At 29.6% G+C, this 22,116-nt stretch overlaps 2 protein-coding genes across 2 annotated transcripts in view; both read left to right on the top strand.

Moving 5' to 3' along the window:
- The first annotated feature begins 223 nt into the window (after positions 1-223).
- Positions 224-17,572, top strand: LOC141295749 (inverted formin-2-like). Its single transcript, XM_073827018.1, has 5 exons — positions 224-361; positions 12,003-12,454; positions 14,729-14,844; positions 15,917-16,076; positions 17,535-17,572. Exons 2-5 carry the CDS (start codon positions 12,055-12,057, stop codon positions 17,570-17,572), a joined length of 714 nt encoding a protein of 237 aa, XP_073683119.1. The 5' UTR covers positions 224-361; positions 12,003-12,054.
- Positions 17,573-17,653: 81 nt separating this feature from the next.
- The window catches only part of LOC141296203 (inverted formin-2-like), a 28,531-nt gene continuing 24,068 nt past the window's right edge, over positions 17,654-22,116 (top strand). The window contains exons 1-4 of the mRNA XM_073827479.1: positions 17,654-17,658; positions 17,715-17,856; positions 17,935-18,067; positions 19,580-20,242. Coding sequence (XP_073683580.1) covers positions 17,654-17,658; positions 17,715-17,856; positions 17,935-18,067; positions 19,580-20,242 — 943 coding nt within the window. The remainder of the gene's footprint in view (positions 17,659-17,714; positions 17,857-17,934; positions 18,068-19,579; positions 20,243-22,116) is intronic.

The raw sequence follows: 22,116 nt of genomic DNA on the forward strand, positions 1-22,116 counted from the left end.
GATGAAGAAACAAACTCCTCTTGGATGACCTGAGGGTGAGCATATTTTCAGCACACTTTCATTTTTGTCTGAACTGTTTCTTTAAAAGTTCTACCGCTACATACTTCAGCACATTCTTAGTATGCAGTATTCCAGGACAAGGATGGAATGTTTGGATTGGCAGAGAAGCGGGTTAAGCCACGCCCCGTCGCGCTCAGTGGGCGTGTCCAACACATGTGTCAGCAGCAGCCTGAGTCAGTCCGACAATCTGACCCTCATCCGCCCGGAATACTCCAAACTATCAGGAGAGACACCCGGAATGTGTCTCCACACATCAGTGCTCCTCTTCATCGCATCATAAAGGACACTCGCTGAATCACAGGTAGGACAATGCATATTTAATGCCTTACAGATTCCCCTTTGAGCACAAAAACACATCTGAGTTGAAGTAAAACCTAAAATCTGAAGTGTTATCTTGGTAGTGTTCAGAAACGGTGGTTATACATCGTGAATATGGCGCTGAGGAAGAAAAAATCGCCATGTTTTGGAGATGAAGCCTCACTGTCGGCAAAACAGCTATTGTTTATTGATGTGAAGATGGAAACAATGTTGCGTTTGTTTGTCACATGAAGCCAAACATCAGCTGAAATCAGTGTCACGAACGTGTTTGTTTGTCTTTGCATGAGTTAGTATGGAAACAACGCGGAGAACTGTGTGTGAAGATGATTTAATGATGCTTCTCTTTATTTTAAGACATGCTGTCCTCTTCAGTCTTCAGCTGTTTGTCACAGACTGTGCTTTATTTGACTGTGTGGGTGTAAATGCATCAGTGTGGGCGATATATTCAGGAGATCAGATGGACAACAGCAATCAGATGTGGAGGTGGAGAGGCTTTCTGAAGAGCCCTAGTGCTTTTACTGCTTAATGTTAATGCTGCTGGAGTTGAGAAAGAGTCTTGATATGAAGCAGATGTTGTGCTGAAATGCAGCTGCTGTCTGTAAAAACACTATTAAGTGGATTTGATGTGTGTAAGAACCCTTATCAGGTGATTTAGACTTTGTTTTCATGTATTTTAAGACAAAATACAAGAATACAATTGCTGGGTTGACTGGATTGAAACATTTTTACTCAGAAATTGCTAGTAGATTTACAATTAATTAGAAAAGAAAAGCAAGCAACACATTGAATTCAACATGGCATTTTCAAAACAAAATAAAAAAATGTGTGTACAAAATATTTGTTTTACTGTATTTCTACTTTAAAGCTAATAAATAATTTTTAATTTGTTATTAATGTTATGAATTGTGACTGTTAACTGTAAAAACATTTCATAAAAAATAACAACGCAATAACATTTTTAAAGGTATAATTTTAAAATCATTATTAAAGAAAAAAGCTTTTTGGGACTTTTTAAAAAATGTTATTATATTATTATTATTATTATTATATATTATTATATATATATATTTTTTTTTTTTTATTCACCCAAAAATAGCAATGCGATATGTTTTTAAAATTAAAATCTTCAGGCAATTCAGTTTATTAATTTTATTTTCTTAATTAAAATCTTATCATTAAAGGAAAACATGTTTTTTGTAGGATTATTTTCATGACAATTCCATCCCAAAATAGCAATGCAATGTGATTTTAAAATTAAAATCTTAAACTAATTTTTAAATGAAAATGTGCTGTTTGTGACTTTTTTTTTATTTACAATTCCTTACCCAAAAATTGCAATGCAATATATTTATTATTATTTTTTTTATTAAAATCTTATCATTAAAGGAAAACAGTAGCATTAGTAGCATTATTTTCAAGACAGTTCCATCCCAAAAATAGCAATGCAATAGAATTTTTAAAGGTATAATTTTAAAATTAAATTATTATTAAACAAAAATTATAATTTTGCTTTTCTCTGACTTTTTTTTTTTTTTTTTTTTTTTTTTACAATTCCTCATCCAAAAATAGTATTGCAATATGATTTTAAAATTAAAATCTTAAAATAATTATTAAATGAAAATGTGCTGTTTGTGAATTTTTTTGTTTATAATTCCTGACCCAAAAATAGCAATGCAATAGGATTTTTAAAGGTGTAATTTTAAAATTATTATTAAAGAAAATCTTTAAATTTGGCTTTTCTGTAAAAAATTTTATTTACAATTCCTCACCCAAAAATAGCAATGCAATGCGATTTTAAAATTAAAATCTTTAAATGATTATTACATGAAAATGTGCTGTTTGGAATATTTTATTTACAATTCCTTAACGAAAAATAGCTATGCAACATTATTTTAAAATTAAACTCTTAAAATGTGATGTTTGTGAAGTTTTTATTTTTTATTTACTATTTCTTACACAAAAATATCAATGCAATATAATTTTAAAATTAAAATCTTAAAATGATTATTAAATATTAAATACAAATGTGCTGTTTGGGAGATTTTTATTTATTTATTTACTATTCCTTGCCCAAAAATAGCAGTGCAATAGGATTTTTAAACATGCTTTTTGTACATTATTTTCATGACAATTCCATCCCAAAAAAATAGTATTGCAATATGAATTTTAGGTCAGCAATTTTTACATTATTATTAAAGGAAAATGGTGGAAAAACCTTTTAAAATCTGTCCTTTTGATGATTTGTTTTTAGACACTGGTAAATAAGATCAGATTTACAGCAGTTTTACTGTCATTTATAGTAATTATTGATTTAGTCAGGTGTGTCAGGTGAATCAGTAAAAGTAAAGTATGAGCTTATGGCTTGGGAAACTTGTATGGCTCTCATGCAATGCATTGTGTTTTTTGCTGTTAAACTGTTTATATTGTTGTAAATAATAAAGTGAGAGGTTGGCTAGATTAAATAATAGCAAGTATGACATTGTATTTTCTTAGGTGCATAATCTTTGTTTTACCACATTTTTAGTTTGTTAGTAGTTGTTATAAATGTTTTTACTACAGTAAATTAATATGTGACATCTATCAGTGTAAAAACCTTTAATTCTGATTCATATTTTTGCTGACACTGATGAGTGACAGTGACACCACATTATTGCAGTTTTCCTTTCTTTTTATAATTATTTTTTTTTATTTTATAGTGTTTTTGTGAATTGTATTTACAATTTCTTAACCAAAACTTACATAAAAAAGCAATGCAATATAATTTTAAAATTAAAATCTCAAAATGATTATTAAATGAAATTGTGCTGTTTGTGAATTTTTTTTATTTACAGTTCCTTACCCAAAAATAGCAATGCAATATGATTTTAAAATTAAAATCTTAAAATGATTATTAAATTAAAATGTTTATCTGTTTTTTTTATTTACAAGTACTTACATAAAAATTTCAATGCAGTATGTTTTTAAAATTAAGATCTTAAAATGATTATTAAATGAAAATGTGCTGTTTCAGATTTTTTTATTTACAATTCCTTACATAAAAATAGCAATGCATTGTGGTTTTAAAATTAAAATCTTAAAATGATTATTAAATTAAAATGTTTGTTTGTTTTTTTTTACAAGTACTTACATAAAAATTTCAATGCAGTATGTTTTTAAAATTAAGATCTTAAAATGATTATTAAATGAAAATGTGCTGTTTCAGATTTTTTTATTTACAATTCCTTACATAAAAATAGCAATGCATTGTGGTTTTAAAATTAAAATCTTAAAATAATTATTAAGTGAAAATCTGCTGTTTGTGATTTTTTTATTTACTATTCTTATATAAGAATAGCAATGCAATATGGTTTTAAAATTAAAATCCTAAAATAATTATTAAATGCAAATGTGCTGTTTGTGATTTTTGATTTAATTTTTCTTTTTTGTGACACTATTTTCTTGATGAATCCATACAAAAATAGCAATGCAATGTGATTTCATACGTGAAAATTTAATATGATAATAAATCAAAATAATATATAAAAATTAATCAATAAAAATGATAATTCCAATTAAAAATGCAATGAAATGCGATTTTATTTAAGTTAAAATATTAAAAATGATTATTGAAGTAAAATTAGCTTTTTGTGACATTTCTTTATTAAATTCTTTATTATCTTTAAAAACAGCAGTGCATTGGGATTTTATAAGTAATGTTTAAATGTAATGTTAATGCTTTTTGTACATTGTTTTTTTAATGACAGTTCCATCCCCCCAAAAATAGTATTGCAATATGATTTTTAGGTCAAAATTTTTATTAAAAGAAAAAGGTGTGCAAAAACCTTTCAGAATCTGCCTTTTGATTCATTTTTAGACATTAGTAAATAACAACAGATTTACAGCAGTTTTACTATCATTTATAGTAATTATTAATTTAGTCAGGTGTGTCGATGAGTCAGTAAAAGTAAAGTATGAGCTTATAGGTGTATATCATGACATTTATGTGCTAGAAGCTTGGGAAAGTTGGATCTCATGCAATGCATTGTGTTTTTTTTTTTTTTTTTTGCTATTAAACGGTTTTTATTGTTGTGAAAATTGTCTAATTCTCTAGACTCCTGTTGATGATATAATAAAGTGAGAGATTGAATAATGCATCAGTCATCAAAAACAAAAGTGCATTGCTCTCTGTGCTGTTAGCATTCTGTCATTTTATGTAAGTGGTTATTAAACGGCCAATTTGCATTTCACAGGAAACGGCTGCTGTTTGTCCTGTTAGATTGTGTGGTATAAGAGTGACAGCCAGAAAAGGAGGAAATGTGATAAATCCACACTATTTCTAGTGATGCTCTTAATAAGTCGCACATTCCAGTGAAATGAACAAGCCGTCGTTTGCAGGAGTGTTTATATGAGACCTTTGCACTCAACTGAAGTAGCCAAATATGAGTGATTTTGGTGTTTGCAGGTTTGTGACAAACACACGTGAGGATTGTAGTGTTCATATGTAGGTTATCATCACTCCTGAGAGAGTCTGACCTCACAGAGAAGCTTTATCAAGGTCGGCAACTATATCTGTGCTTCTGTTTAAAGCCATTACAGTCAATTACCTTTGGACTTTTTGGGCTTTCTAGCTGCTTCTTTGAATTATTAAGGTGAATCTCAATAAAAACATTTTTTTGGGATTTAATTAATTTTTTGGGAAATAAGTAAATAATTTAATTTTTTTTTTTAAGTTTTTTTTTTTTTCTTGACAATTCCATCACAAAAATGGCAATGCAATGGGATTTATTAAATGTAAAATATATTTTTAAAAATATATTGAAAATCAGCTTTTTTGTGACACTATTTTCTTCATAAATCCATCCAAAAGTTACAATGCAATATGATTTCATTGGTACAAATTTAAAATAATTAAATAATTAATAATTGAAAAAATGAATAAATAAAAGTGATAATTCCACTAAAAAAATGCAATGAAATGTTAAAATGATTATTTAAGGAAAATTAGCTTTTTGTGACTTTTTTTCTTAACACTTCCATTCTTAAAAATAGCAATGCAATATGATATCATAGGTAAAATGTTTAAATGATTATTAAAAGAATTATGTTTTTGTGACATTTGTTCTTAATATTTTCACGACAGAAATGCAGTGCAATGGGATGTTTTACAGTTAAAATATTGAAATGATAATTAATGTAAAGTTAGCTTTTTATTTAAGTTAAAATATTAAAATTATTATTAAAGTAAAATTAGCTGGTAACACTTTACAATAAGGTTCATTAGTTAAACATTAGTTAATGTACTAACTAACATGAACTAACCATGAGCAATACATTTGTTACTGTATTTACTAATCTTTATTAACATTAGTTAATGAAAATACAGTTGTTCATTGTTTGTTCATGTTAGTTCACACTGCATTAACTAATGTTAACAAGATTTTAATAATGCATTAGTAAATGTTGAAATTAACATTAACAAAGATTAATAAATGCTGTATAAGTGCAGTTCATTATTAATTCACGTTAACTAATGTTTTTAACTAATGTTAACTAATGAACCTTATTGTAAAGTGTTACCAATTAGCTTTTTGTGACACTTTTTTTTCTCTTAATAATTTCATCTATAAAATAGCAATGCATTGGAATTTTATAAGTAAAATGGTTTTATCAGTAATTTCAGGCCAAAAATGCAATGCAATGGAATTTTAATAAAGTTAAAACATTAAAGTTATTATTACATTTTTATCTTATTAATAAATCCATCTTTAAAAAATTGCAATGCATTGAGAAGTAAAGTGTTAAAATGATTGTGACATTATTTTCAACTTCAGAAATAAAATGTTTAAGGATTTATTAAAAGGAATATGTTTTTTTACATTATTTTATCAATAGTTTAACACCAAAAAATGCAATGTAATGGGATTTTATTGAAGTTAAAATATTAAAATTATTATTATAGTAAAATTAGCTTTTTGTGACACTTTTTTTCTTAATAATTCCAAAATAGCAGTGCATTGGGATTTCATAAGTAAAATGTTAAAATATTTCCTAAAGAAAAGTGTGTGTGTGTGTGTGTGATTATTAAATAAAAATATGTTTTTTGTGACATTATTTTCTTGATAATTCCATTAAAAATGCAATGCAATGCAATGGGGGATTTTATTGAAGTTAAAATATTAAAATGATTATTAAAGAAAATTGTGCTTTTTGTGACACTTTTTTTCTTGATAATTTTATTCCAAAAAGTTTATTTTAAGTTTTGAAGTTAAAATCTAAAATGATAATTAAAGTTAAATTAGCTTTTTGTGATTTTTTTTTTTCTCAATAATTCCATCTTTAAAAATAGCAATGCATTTAGGATTTTATAAGTAAAATGTAAAAATATTTATTAAAGGAAAATGTGTGTCTGCTTTTTTTGTGAAACTATTTTTTGGAAAAATTATTATTAAACAAAAATATGTTTTTGTGCCATTATTTCTCGATAACTCCATTAAAAATTCAATGCAGTGGGATTTTATTAAAGTTAAAATATTTAATTGATTATTAAAACAGCATTGCAGCGTTTTTCTTTATGTTTAATTTACATAAAGAAATTTAAAGGAAAATATGCTGTGTCACAAAATCGTCGGAAAATAACCAGCAAGATATAATTCCCTATTTTTGCTTGATTTAGCTTGATTATGGGTCAAAATTTAACCTGGATTCACTCTTCAGGAAACATGAGCACAGTCGTGAGAAAAGCAGAAGCATAGAGTCGTATTGTTCTGTGAGTTTCCCTTCACGTGAAAGTCTTTCCTTCCTGACTAAGAGTGTGACCTGAAGTCATACAAACTCTGTAGACATTCGAGGGTCTGTGTGAAGGACATTCCTGGCATTCATGCTGAGATTCTCGCAAGAACGTTTGCGCAATTTGCTCGGAAAGGGAGTGCTTTTCCATGACAGCATGGCTGCTATTTGACCAGACTGTGTGTTTCTATAGATTTGTATCAGCTTCAGGTGCTTCAGTATGTCGTAATTGAACTTATCTTGTGATTTCTTGTTCTGTGAGGGTCTTTGTTTTGAGTAACTGCCATCCCAGAGATGAAACAAGCCCAAATATGCCCAAACATCTAGAATAGCTTCTTCTGTCCAGCTAAATAAAGCCTCTATCCAACTTTCCCTCGGTCCAAACAAACTGGGCTAGAAGAAGGAAAATTGAATCCAGTGCCAAAGTTGCTCTGGCTCTTTTGTTTAGCTTCGCTGTGGCATAAGCGCTCTTTTGTCGGCAGTAAATCCCTGCAGGACGTCCCGCTGTGGCTGATGGGACAGATTCCAGCGCTGGGCTGGTGTGTTTTGTGTAAGATCATCAGATAAACAGTGAAGATCCTGATGAATCAGCAGATGGATGTGCAATGCACTGCAGTGCTTTTTATACTGGCACTCAAGTGTTTATCTTTAAAAGTCTTTTCTGCTCACCAAGGCTGCATTTATTTTAATTTAACGCCAAAAAATGCAATGGGATTTTATTGAAGTTAAAATATTAAAATGATCATTAAAGTAAAATTTGCTTTTTGTGACATTATTTTCATAACTCCTTCCCAAAAATAGCAATGCATTGGTTTTTTTGAAAATTAAAAAAATAAGTAATTATTAAAGGAAAATGTGCTTTTTGTGACATTATTTTATCAATAATTTCATCCCAAAAAATGCAATGCAATGGGATTTATTGAAGTTAAAATATTAAAGTTATTGAAGTAAAATTAGCTTTTTGTGACATTATTTTATCAGTAATTTCACACCAAAAATGCAATGCAATGGGATTTTATTGAAGTTAAAATATTAAAGTTATTGAAGTAAAATTAGCTTTTTGTGACATTATTTTCATAACTCCTTCCCAAAAATAGCAATGCATTGGGTTTTTTTGAAAATTAAAAAAATAAATAATTATTAAAGGAAAATGTGCTTTTTGTGACATTATTTTATCAATAATTTCATCCCAAAAAATTCCATGCAATGGGATTTATTGAAGTTAAAATATTAAAGTTATTGAAGTAAAATTAGCTTTTTGTGACATTATTTTATCAGTAATTTCACACCAAAAATGCAATGCAATGGGATTTTATTGAAGTTAAAATATTAAAACTATTATTAAAGTAAAATTAGCTTTTTGTGACATTATTTTCATAACTCCTTCCTGAAAATAGCAATGCATTGCGTTTTTTTTTAAATTAAAAAATAAAATAATTATTTAGGGAAAATGTGCTTTTTGTGACATTATTTTATCAATAATTTCATGCCAAAAAATGCAGTGCAATTAGATTTTTATTTTAGTTCAAATAATAAAATAATTATTTAAGTAAAATGTGCTATTTGTGACATTATTGTATCAATAATTTCACGCCAGAAAATGCAATGCAATAGGATTTTATTGAAGTTCAAATAATAAAGTTATAGGAGTTAAATCGGCTTTTTGTGACATTTTATCTAATTAATAAATCCATCTTTGAAAATGTGATGCTTTTTTTTCAAGGCTGCTGTTTACAGTTTATTCAGAAGTTGATATTATATTTAAAAAATACAGTAAAAATTTAGAAATATTTTTGTAATATTTTTCAATGGATTTCAAATAGCTGTTATCTATGTAAACATATGTTAAAATGGAATTTATTTCTGTGATCAAAACTGAATTTTCAGCATCATTACTCCAGTTTCAGTGTCTCATGATCTTTCAAAGATCATTCTAATATGTTGATTTGCTGCTCAAGAAACATTTCTGATTATTATTGATGTTGAAAACAGTTGTGCTGCCCAATATTTTTGTGGAAACCGTGATGCATTTTATTTTGCAGGATTTTTTGGGATTAATTAAAAGGAAAAAAATATAGCATTTAATTGAAATATGAATATTTGGTAACATTATAAACGTATTTACTGTCACTTTTCATTAATTTAATGCATCCTTACTTTATAAAAAATATTAATTTCTTAATCCTTGCTTTTAAACAGTATTGTACATAAAATTGTATAACTGAATGCCTTTTATTTGGAAAATATTAATGCCAAAAATGTAATTTAACTGGTTTATTATGCTCACCAAGGCTGCATATATTTGATCAAAAATACAGTAAAAATTCAGAAATATTTTACAATTTAAAATAGCTGTTTGCTATATGAATATATGTAAAACTGTAATTAATTCCTGTGATCAAAGTTGAATTTTCAGCATTATTACTCTAGTCTTCAGTGTCACATGATCCTTCAGAAATCATTCTAATACACAGCAGCTTTAATTTAAATAATGCAGATTTTTTATTTTCAATGTAGCTTGTTTGCAATTGATGCAAAAGCTTATTTTTGGAGTATATTTTGGTGTGTGCGTGAACCTCATCTGACTTTCTGACCTTATGTGTGAGATCAATAAAGTATTTCATCTCTGTGTGTATGTTAGGGACATTCCTGTGTTTGTTGAGTCTAAGGGTGTGTCCAGACAAAGCTTTCAGCTCATGTTGACTTACATTGATGTGAAATAGATCTGGGCATGCTTTAGAAAGCACACAATCATTTTGCAATTAAAAGAACCTGTATACTTCACAGTTAATATAAAAACTCTTAAGCCTGTGATTAAAATGAGTGTCATGCTGACGCTTGCCATAGAAAACCTCTTTCTGAGTCTGCTGATCCCATAACAGCTCAGATGATGAATCACAGTCAAATATGCCAGGAAAGTCTGAACCCACGTGGAGAAAGATGAGAAGAGTTCATGTTGGTTTGAGTTTTGCAAGTCTGGACGGATCATCCATTTCTCTGGATTGAACAAAGTGTTAAGCTGCTGTTTTAGCCTTCCTTCCTCTGACACTCAGCTCTGGTTTCCTCTAAATAAGGGCGTTTCTGATAGACGCTCTGTTCTTCCTGCATCTTCAAGCCTCGTTTTGATCTTTTGTTTTAAGGGGTGGAAAATTTCCAGAAGCTTCCAAAAAATCCTGGAAAGTTTCTAAGATTTTTGGGAGTGTTTCCAAAATTTACTGGAAAATTTCCAAATATTTACAACCCTAAGCAGGAGTGTTTTAAGATGTGAATTATTCCTCAAAGCATGTGTCTTTATGCTTGCCAGATGTTGCTTTACTCCATTCTAGCACAGAATATGACTCTCTTTTATAAAAGTAGGATTAGGATATATTTATTTCCATATTATTCATAATCAAATGTTTGTCACAATATTCATTCCGTACTATTATTTGGGAAATTGTATTGTTAAACCTTGAAGTATGTATGCATTTTTTTTTTTTTTTTTTTTGGATTTTGAGTTTTATGTTTTTCATTTAAAAAATGCTGTCTAAAGAAATTAATTCTTTAAATTAATTTAATGTAAACTAAATTAATTTAATTCATTGCTATCAATTAAACTGGATGGAAAATATATTCCTTATAATAATAATAATAATAATAATAATAATAATTAAAATAAAATCTAAAACATTACATTGATTTATTATTTTATTTTTTTATAATATTATTTTTATATTGTTATTATTATCATTAAGTAAAAGGTTGGGCAACAGAACTTGCATACTTGCATTTTATTTTATATAGTGTGCAAGTTTTGATGTGCATAGTGGGGAATAAAAAACAAATAATAATAAATCAATGTAATTTTTTTATTATTATTATAAAAATATAATTTAAAAAAATATGTTTATCTTCTTTAATTTATACAGTAAACGAGTTCTGCTGCACAGTGCCTTAATAATTAAATAATAATAATTATAATAATAAATCGATGTAATGTATTATTATTATTGTTGTTGTTGTTGTTGTTGTAAGGAATATCATAAACAAATTAAAAAAAATCTTTAATTTATACAGTATACATGTTCTGTTGCACAGTGCCTTAATAATTAATAAAATAAATACATTTAAAATAAATTGTATTATTATTATTATTATTATTATTATTATTATTATTATTATTATTATTATTATTATTATTGTTACTAGAAAAAACTAAATGATTTATCTTTTTTAATTTATACAGTATACAAGTTCTGATATACAGTGCCTTAATTAAATAATAATAATAATAATAATAATATATTTTTTAATAAATATTATTATTACTATTATTATAATGAATATCATAACTAAATTATTTGTATCTTTTTTAATATATAACACAAGTTTTGTTGCACAGTGCCATAATAATTAATTAAAATAATAATAATAATAATATTTAAAATAAATTTAATTATTATTATAATAAGGAATATCATAAAAGCTAAATTCTTTTTATCTTTTTAATTTACACAGTATACAACTTCTGTTGCACAGTGCCTCAATTAAATAATAATAATAATGAAAATAATAAAGCATTTTTTTAAATAAATATTATTATTATTATTATTATTATTATAAGGAATTATTTTTTTCTTCATCCATTTCATTTTATACAGTGTGCAAGTTTTGTAGTGCAGATAATAATAAAAACATATTTTGAATTTTAAATAAATAGAATACAAATTATTATATAGTAATGTATTTCTGTCATAATTTCTTCAAGTAAAACCAAACTTTTATTTTGGTGGGCTGTAGTTAAGAGATTTTCTGTGTGAGTGTCTGTGTGAATCTGAATGAAACTTTTATTATTGTGTGTTTAATTATATTCTCTACAGTTTACTTTCACAGGACCTTCATCTATCATCTATCATCATCATCATCATCAAAATGTCTGGGAAGTCAGACGGCGCGCAGAAGAAGTGGGCGGCCGTTCGGGGTCGACTGGGCTCGTCTCAGGACTCTGACTGCTCGCAGGAGGCCAACCTGGAGAACGCAGACGCCGAGCTGTGCATCCGTCTGCTGCAGGTGCCCACTGTGGTCAACTACTCAGGCCTGAAGAAGCGTCTGGAGAAGAGCGACCAGACCTGGATGGTGCAGTTCCTGGAGCTCTCTGGCCTGGACCTGCTGCTGGAGGCTCTGGATCGTCTGTCGGGACGTGCCTGCTCTCGAATCGCAGACGCTCTGCTGCAGCTGACGTGCGTGAACTGCGTGAGAGCCGTGATGAACTCGTCCGCCGGGATTCACTTCATCGTGGATAATGAGGGATACGTGCGCAAGCTGTCGCAGGGTAAAGACGCTCTTGCTATATCATGTTTTGAGTGTGTTGAGGTTTTTTTATCAAGTAAAAGGTCTTTTAGTGTAATTGCACAAACATCCGCCTTCAGCTGGTGCTTCACATTTTTGTTTTGCCCTCAACGCAAATTGCATATTTTTGCATATGGATTTTAATTTTTTTAAATATTTTATCTAAAGTTTCAATAAACTATTCCATTTTCCATTTCAGTAATTCTCGTTTTCTCTCATAATTTTGACTTTTTTCTTTTGACTATTTATTTCTCATAATTATGGCAATTATCTCATAATTTGTCTCATAACTCACTTTTGTCATAATTTTGATTTTCCATCATATAATTATGACAACTATCTCATAATTTTTCTCATAACACATTTTTCTCATTATTTTATCTCATTATCTGACAATTATCTTATAATTTGTCTCATAACTCAATTTTGTCATAATATTGACTTTTTATCTCATTATCACAATTTGTCTCATAACTCCTTATTGTCATCATTTTGACTTTTTATGTCATAATTTTGGTGTTTTATCTCATTATGACAATTATATTTTTTTCTCATAACATACTTTTGTCATAATTTTGATTTTCCATCGTATAATTATGACAACTATCTCATAATTTTTCTCATAACACATTTTTCTCATTATTTTTGGCTTTTTATCTCATAATTCACTTATGTCATAACTTTGACTTTTTCATCTTATAGTTTTGACTTTTTCATCTCATAATTATGACAATTATTTTTCTAACACATTTTTGTCATAATTTTGGATTTTTATCTTGTAACTCACTTTTGTCGTCATTTTGACTTTTTAATCATAATTTCGACAATGATCTCATAATTTATCTCATAACTCACATTTGTCATAATTTTGGCTTTTTATCTCATAATTATGGCAATTATCTTATAATTTTTACTTAACTCATAATTATGACAATTATATCATATTTTTTACTTTTTTATCTCATTATCTGACAATTATCTTATAATTTGTCTCATAACTCAATTTTGTCATATTGACTTTTTATCTCATTATCACAATTTGTCTCATAACTCCTTATTGTCATAATTTTGACTTTTTATGTCATAATTTTGGTGTTTTATCTCATTATGACAATTATATTTTTTTCTCATAACATACTTTTGTCATAATTTTAGCTTTTTATCTCAGAATTTTGACTTTTCTCATAATTATGACAAATATCTCATAATTTAAATTTTTTTATCTTATCACAATTATCTCATACTTTTGACTTTTTATGTCATAATTCACTTATGTCATAATTTTGACTTTCTATCTCATAATTTTGATGTTTTATCTCATAATTGACTTTATCTCATAATTTCACAATTTTGACTTATCTCATAAATAAGACTTTTTCGCATAACTCACTTTTGTCACAATTTTGGCTTTTTATCTCATAATTATGACTTTTTATCTCATAATTCACTTATTTCATAATTTTGATTTTCTATCTCAGAATTTTGACGTTTTATTTCATAATCGACTTTTTATGTTCTAATTCACTTATTTCATAATTTTGACTTTCTATCTCATAATTTTATTTTTCTATCTCATAATTCTGACTTTTATCTCAAAATGTTAACTTTTTGCTTTTGCTTGGCATGTCATAAATCTCTTAATCTGACTTTTCATATTATAATTATAAGTTAGTCTGTTTTTATCTCAAATTATGAGTCATAAAAGCCTGATGTGTCAGATATGGGGAAAAAAAACACATTGTATGTGTATATATATACTGTTTCATTTCAAAAAGATTTTATTCAGTAAAATTTCATATGTCAGGCTTAGTTCACCCGGGAATCATTTACTCACCCCAAGTCATTCCAAACCCGCATACATTTCTTTCACATTTCTCCTTTAAGGATGCATGTGTTCAAAATCCAAAAAACAAGCCTGTCGAAGTCATGCAATCACCATTTCTACATCCAAAAGAAGCATTTGACCGAACTGTTCCTTTAAAACCGTGCACTAACAATCCAGTAGACGAGATAAATTCAGAAAACACACATTCCTCCAAAGCTTAGCTCACAGTATCTGCATTGCTCAATCTTCACACCTATCACATGCTTTGGCTGTTTTTTTTAAGCATCAGAAGTACAAAGTTCACATTACGTCTGCCAAAAATGAGCTGCTAACACATCCTAAAAGCGGAGAGGGACAAAATGATGGAGCAGGAAGCTCAAATGATGGAGGAGGAAGCTAAAGACACTGTATTTCCTTTCCCTTTCCCTCCAGCTTTGGATACATCCAACACTATGGTGAAGAAGCAGGTGTTTGAGCTGCTGGCGGCCCTCAGCATGTTCTCCTCAGAGGGACACAGACTCGCTTTAGATGCTCTGGACCATTACAAGGCAAGTGTTTATGTGATTTATATGATTATATGATTCATGCTCCTCCGTCTGGATCAGATAAAGGGACTGATATCAGGTCAGACAGTGAGTTTAGAAGAGGTTTCGTCTCGGCTGAGACTGATAACGTGTCTTAAATCCGTCTACTGCGTCTATGTCAGCGTGTGATTGCATGTGGGTCAAAACACTAAACTTTACACACTCTAGCTTCTAAATAGATATTTTGCACTGCAATATTTCAGTATTTTTGTTTGGATTTCTAGTACAAAAATCTCTGATCATTCTTAAATCAAGAATCAAGTTTACATACACCTTGCAGAATCTGCAAAATGTAAATTATTTTACCAAAATAAGAGGGATCCTACAAAAAAGACGTTTACATATAGTCCACAAGAGAAAATAGTGGTTACGTTTATTAAAATAACTTTAAAAATTGATTCTTAATACTGTGTTGCTACCTGAACGATCCACAGCTGTGTTTTTTTATCTGTGTTTAGTGATAGTTGTTTATATTTGTCCTGAACACTGTTCTTCAGAAAAATCCTTCAGGTCCCACTTATTCCTTGGTTTTTCAGCATTTTCGTGTATTTGAACCCTTTCCAACAATGACTGTGTGATTTTGAGATGCATCTTTTCACACTGAGGACAACTGAGGGACTCATATGCAACTATTACAGAAGGTTCAAACACTCACTGATGCTCCAGAAGGAAAAACCATGCATTAAGACTTTGAAAGGTGAAAACTTTTGAATTTGAAGATCAGGGTCAATATAACTTCTTTTGTCTTCTGGGAAACATGGAAGTATCTTCTGTAGCATGTAAAAGTAAAAATATGATGTTCAGGCAAAATACGAAAAATGTTCACATCTCCATTTTGTTCAAAAGTTTTCACCCCCAGCTCTTAATGCATGGTTTTTCCTTCCGAAGCATCAGTGAGTGTTTGAACCTTCTGTAATAGTTGCATATGAGTCCCTCAGTTGTCCTCAGTGTGAAAAGATGGATCTCAAAATCATACAAAATAAATATCTAAAATAAGCCTAACATAAAGTGTGCGTGATGTGTGTTTTTCTAACAGTCTGTGAAGACGCAGCAGTATCGCTTCAGTGTGATTATGAATGAACTCCAATCCACTGATAACGTGCCTTACATGGTGACCCTTCTGAGCGTCATAAACGCCCTGATCTTCAGCGCCGACGGCCTGCGCCAGAGAGACAAGATGCGCAAGGAGTTCATCGGTACGTTCAACTAAACATATGCTTACTTCTATTACTGTTTCTGCCATAGAAAGATAAAAATACTATGAGTAGTACACTATGAAAGATTTATTTACTATATAATGCAAAAAAGTATGATGCATACTTAGCATGCAAGCATGCTATTTAGAACACAGCTCTTATTCCAAATACAGCCTTTATAGAATACTGGCATACTGCATAGTGTGCACTAAATTCTAGTACTAGCCTATTATTTATGACACACAGCATGCAACCATTCAGACAGAAGTATGCTTTGTAAACTGTTGTTGCTTACTGTATATTGCATGTTATGTATGCATCATACTTTTTTGCAAGTAGTAGCATGCAAGCATGCTATTGAGAACACAGCCCTGATTCCAAACACAGCCTTTATAGAATAGTAGCATACTGCTGACTGCATAGTGTGCACTAAATACTAGTACTAGCCTAGTATTGATGACACGTACTGTAGCATGTGAAACAGCATGCAGTATGCATCCATTCAGACAGTAGTATGCTTTGTAAATTGGTGTTGCTTACTGTATATTGCCAAAAAGTATGATGCATACTTAGCATGCAAGCATGTTATTTAGAACACATCCCTTTTTCCAAACACAGCCTTTATAGAATACTAGCATACGGCATAGTGTGCACTAAATTCTAGTACTAGCCTATTATTTATGACACACAGCATGCAGTATGCATCCATTCAGACAGTAGTATGCTTTGTAAACTGTTGTTGCTAACTGAATATTGCAAAAAAAAGTATGATGCATGCTTAGCATGCAAGTAGTAGCATGCAAGCATGCTATTTAGAGCACAGCCTTGATTCCAAATACAGCCTTTATAGAAAACTAGCATACTGCTGACTGCATAGTGTGCACAAAATACTAGTAGGCCCTACTAGCCTAGTATTTATGACACATACTGTAGCAAGCGAAGGCAGTGATATGCTTTGTAAACTGTTGTTGCTTACTGTATATTGCATAAAAGTATGATGCATACTTAGCATGCAAGCAAGCTATTTAGAACACAGCCTTTATTACAAACACAGCCTTTATAGAATACTAGCATACTGCTACTACTAAATACTAGTACTAGCCTAATATATATGACACACAGCATGTGAAACAGCTTGCAGTATGCAACCATTCAGACAGTAGTATGCTTTGTAAACTTGTTGCTTTCTGTATATTGTACATTTGGACCAATTTAGTAGCTGTGCATGATATACCTGTTGCATACTACAAACCTAGTATGAGTAGTATGGATAGTATGCAATTGCAAACAGACATGATCAGGATCTTAATTGCATTCACCTGCTTGTCACACAAGCACACGCCTCCTGTTTGGTGCTTTAACACAACTGAGCATTTTTTTCCCAACACAGAGCTTTAGATGTTTTTGAGCATTATTTCTGGTTTATTCATGGACTTTACATACATTTCTATCCACCAGGATTACAGCTGCTTCACCTGCTGCCAAAGTTAAGGTGAGTTTAAGTTTAATTGACACAAGTGTGCAACAGTTTCCAAAAGCAGAAATCCACTTTCAGCAAATTAAAAAGAAATAAAACAATGCAGTTAGCAATAATAGAATATTTAAATATGCCATAAAGCATGCATGTGTGTGTTTTAGAGAAGAGGATGATGAAGACTTGATCATCCAGTGTGAGGCGTTTGAAGAGGCCATGGCTGAGGATGAGGACGAGCTCCTGAGGCTTTATGGAGGGATTGACATGAGCAACCATCAGGAGGTGTTCACATCTCTGTTTAACAAGGTCAGCATTGCTGGTGTTTCTCTGTTTTCTTTGTCTCGTGTCGTGTCGATTAACTGGTGGTGTGTCGTGTGTTTGCAGGTGAGCAGTTTCCCGTCGTCTCTGCAGCTGTTGTCCATCTTGCAGGCGCTGATGTTGTTGGATCCCGAGCGAGCGGATATCTGGCAGGCGCTGGAGGCGCTCGCTAACCGGGCCATACTGATCGCTCAGAGCTGTGAGTTTCTCTCTTTACCTGATTAGTTGACACATGATGTGCATTTCAGTCCGTTTCTAATAGAATGGGTTCTGTTTAAAAATACTAAAGCATCAATAAAGTTTATGTTGTGTTGTTCTGCGGCCTCTCTCTATGTTTAATTGGATTGCAAACATGTAGCTATTTTATTAAATCGTTCTCTAATGTAGAAATGTACCAAGATAAGTTCAGGTGTTTTTTTTTTTGTTGTTGTTGTTTTCGGGGGGGAATACCATATAACATACTGTAATCATTTAATACCATGGTATATCATTACTCTATTTACTTAATTTTTTATTTATTTACATTTTTTGCTGGCTTATTATTTACATAATCTTGGTTTATTTACTTATATGCTTGTGCCAGAAATCATTAGGATATTAAGTAAAGATCATGTTCCCTGAATATATTTAGTAATTTTTCTACTGTAGATATATCAAAACTTAATATTTTTGATTGGTAATATGCATTGCTGAGAACTTCATTTGGACAACTTTAAAGGTGATTTTCTCAATATTTTTTTGTACCCTTAATTTCCAGATTTTCAAATAGTTGTGTCTAGGCCAAATATTGTGTTATACCAATAAACCATACATCAATGGAAAACTTACTTATTTGACTTTCAGATGTAAGACCCTTATGACTGGTTTTGTGGTCCAGGGTCACATTTACTTGTTTTAATTTTAAGTAAAAAAAAGTATTTGCTTATTTAGTTAAATATTTACATATAGTAATGTTTCTTTCACTTTTGTACTTATTTACGTTTACCAGCTTATTGACTTGTCTATTTATTTTCTTGCTCATTAACTTGTATATTTATTTGAAATGTGTTTTTTTCACTTATGCGTTTCATGTTTTTTTTTTTACCTTCTTGCTTATTTACTTATACATGTACCTTCTTATTTACATATTTACTTGCTTATTTACTTATGTTCTTTATTTACTTATTTGTTTACTTGTACATTTAATTGCTCATTTACTTATTTATATTTTTACTTGTATATTTGCATGCTTAACTTATTTATTTTATTTACTTGTATTTTATTTACGGATTTATTTTATTTACTTGTATACTTATTTACTTATACATTTACCTGCTATATACGTTAACTGTTTATTTACTCTATGTATTTATTTATTTAATTGCTCATTTACTTATTTTTATTTTCTACTTGTAAACCTGCATGCTTATTAACTTTTATTTGATTTGTCTTTATTTATTTATTTGCTTGTATACTTATTTACTTATACATTTACCTGCTATTTCCTTATTCACCTGCTTATCTAACTAACATTTAGTTGCTTATTTATGTATTTATTTACTTTTTTATTTTATATATTAATTTATTTTACTTTTTTCCATATGCATTTAATTGCATATGTACTTGCTTTTAATTGTTTATTGTACTCTTGTCTTTTGATATTTAGTTTTGCTGATAATGTACCATACAAATGTATTGTTTTAAACCACTTCCTGTCTCTCTGTCGGTTCAGCTGAGATGGATTCCTGTGAGAAGATCCTGCAGCGTCTCGTCTTCGCTAAGGAATCGTCCAAAGGCTCGTTTGAGGTCGACGGTTTCGAGTCCAGAAGAAAGAATCAAGCCATTCAGACGGAGACCAAAGACGACAAACTGGAGTGTTCCTGCAGATCAGCCAAAAACCAGGAATCTCCACGCAACTCCATAAAGACTGCATCTGCTGCTCTAGCACCTCCTCCTCCACCTCCTCCTCCTCCTCTTCCTCCTCCTCTTCCCAGCATGGCTTCTCCTCCTCTCTCAGCAGTGCCTCTCAAAACAGGAGCTGGACCTCCTCCTCCACCTCCTTTACCAGGAGCAGCGATGGCTCCTCCTCCGCCTCCTCCTCCACCGCCTCCACCTTTACCTGGCATGGGTGCGCCTCCTCCTCCTCCTCCTCCTCCTCCTCTGCCAGGAATGTGCTCTGCAGGTCCTCCACCACCTCCTCCTTTACCTGGCATGGGAGCTCCTCCTCCTCCACCTCCTCCTCCTCCAGGTTCAGGAGGAGCGGGTGATGTGATCGTGGCCCGGACGTTTTATCCGGTTGGCCAGTGTTACTCCGCTCCGGTGAAGAGCGGCCCGTATCCCACGCTCCGGATGAAGAAACTCAACTGGCAGAAGCTCAACTCCAGAGCCGTCACCGGTGAGATTCGTGAGAAAAGCTAACAACACCAACGCTTGATTGGATTGCCAGAAAACGCATGAACTGAGAACATGCAGGGCTGTGATGGAGCCAAATGCATAGGAATGTAAATATGTCATGGAATAGCCAGGCTTGACTAAAACCATGTAAAATGATCATTTGAAATAAAATAAACAATACATAAAAAAAAAAAAAAAAAAACTTAATAAACTAAAACTTTAAATTTATATAGACATTAAAAAATGTAATAAAAATGACAGAAAATTATTAAAACATTTAATATATATCTAAGCATTTAAAAAAAATGATTATAAAATTGCTAAAATATAATTACAAAATTACTGAACTTTAGCTAAAATTTAAATATAAACACAAAAATATTTCAGCTAGTTGCAAAATCTAGACATTAATAAAAATAAAGTATTGAGACAATTGCTACAATTTTAACAAATTAAAATGAAAACAAAATATAAAAATAAAATTTTAAATATTAAAAAAATAAATATAAAAACAAATATTGCTAGTTGCAAAATCTAGAAATAACAAATAGCAAAATGACTAAAATTTTAACTACAATTCAAGTGAAAAGAAAATGTAAAATGAGAATTAATTCAAAATATTAACAAATTAAATGTAAAAAGCATAAGTCTTGTATTTCAGCTAGTTGCAAAATCTAGACATTTAAAAACCATGCATAAAATTAGTCAAACTTTAACTAAAATTAAAAATGAAAACTGAAAATAAAAAATAAAATTTAAAATATTAACTAAATGAAATATAAAAAACATAAATTTCAACTAGTTGCAAAATCTAGACATTAAAAAAGTAAAATAAAATAATTACAATTACTGAAACTGACTAAAATTTAAATGAAAACAAAATCCAAAAATAAAATTAATTCAAAATAATAACAAAATGAAATGTAAAAAACAAATCTTTCAACTAGTTGCAAAATCTAGACGTTAAAAAATATAGATAAAATTACTAAAATTAACTAAAATTAAAATGAAAACAGAAAATATAAAAAATTCATTCAAAATATTAACATATGATATCAGTAACTAAAACCATGTAAAATGATCATTTGAAATAAAGTAAACAAGAATAGAAATATTTTTTTAAATCGGCTTCTGGCAAAACTAAATCAACTAAAACTTAATACTAATTATGTAGACATTAAAAAAGTAAAACTAAGAAAAATGACAACATTAATATAAAAACTAAATATAACAATAAAATCTAATTTAAAATATGAACAAAAATAAAATACAAAAATTTAAATTATTACAAAATTGCTCAAATATAATTGCAAAACTTTTACTAAAATTAAAAGAAAAACAGAAAATATAAAAAAAAAATCTAATTCAAAGTATTAACAAAATGAAATATAAAAAACAAATCTTGTATTTCAGCTAGTTGCAAAATGTAGTCGTTTGAAAAAATAATAATTACAAAATTGCTACAATTTTAACTAAAATAAAAATGGAAAATATAAAAATAAAATTTGAAATATTAACAAAATGAAATATAAAAAACAATCTTGTACAATAAAAAACAAATCTTGTAATTTTAACTAGTTGCGAAATCTACACACAATTTTTTTTTATAATAATAATTACTAAACTTGAACTAAAATTAAAATGAAAACAGAAAAAAAATGTAATTCACAATATTAACAAAATGAAATATAAAAAACATAAATCTTGTATTTAAGCTGGTTGCAAAATAGACATTTAAAAAAATACAAATAAAATAATTAGAAAATGTTACAATTTTAACTCAGATTAAAATGAAAACAGAAAATATACAACTAAAATCCTATTCACAGTATTACCAAAATGAAATATAAAAAACACAAATCTTCTATTTCAGCT

This window comes from Garra rufa, chromosome 21, assembly GCF_049309525.1.
Source record: "Garra rufa chromosome 21, GarRuf1.0, whole genome shotgun sequence".
Classification (NCBI taxonomy): Eukaryota; Metazoa; Chordata; class Actinopteri; order Cypriniformes; family Cyprinidae; genus Garra; species Garra rufa.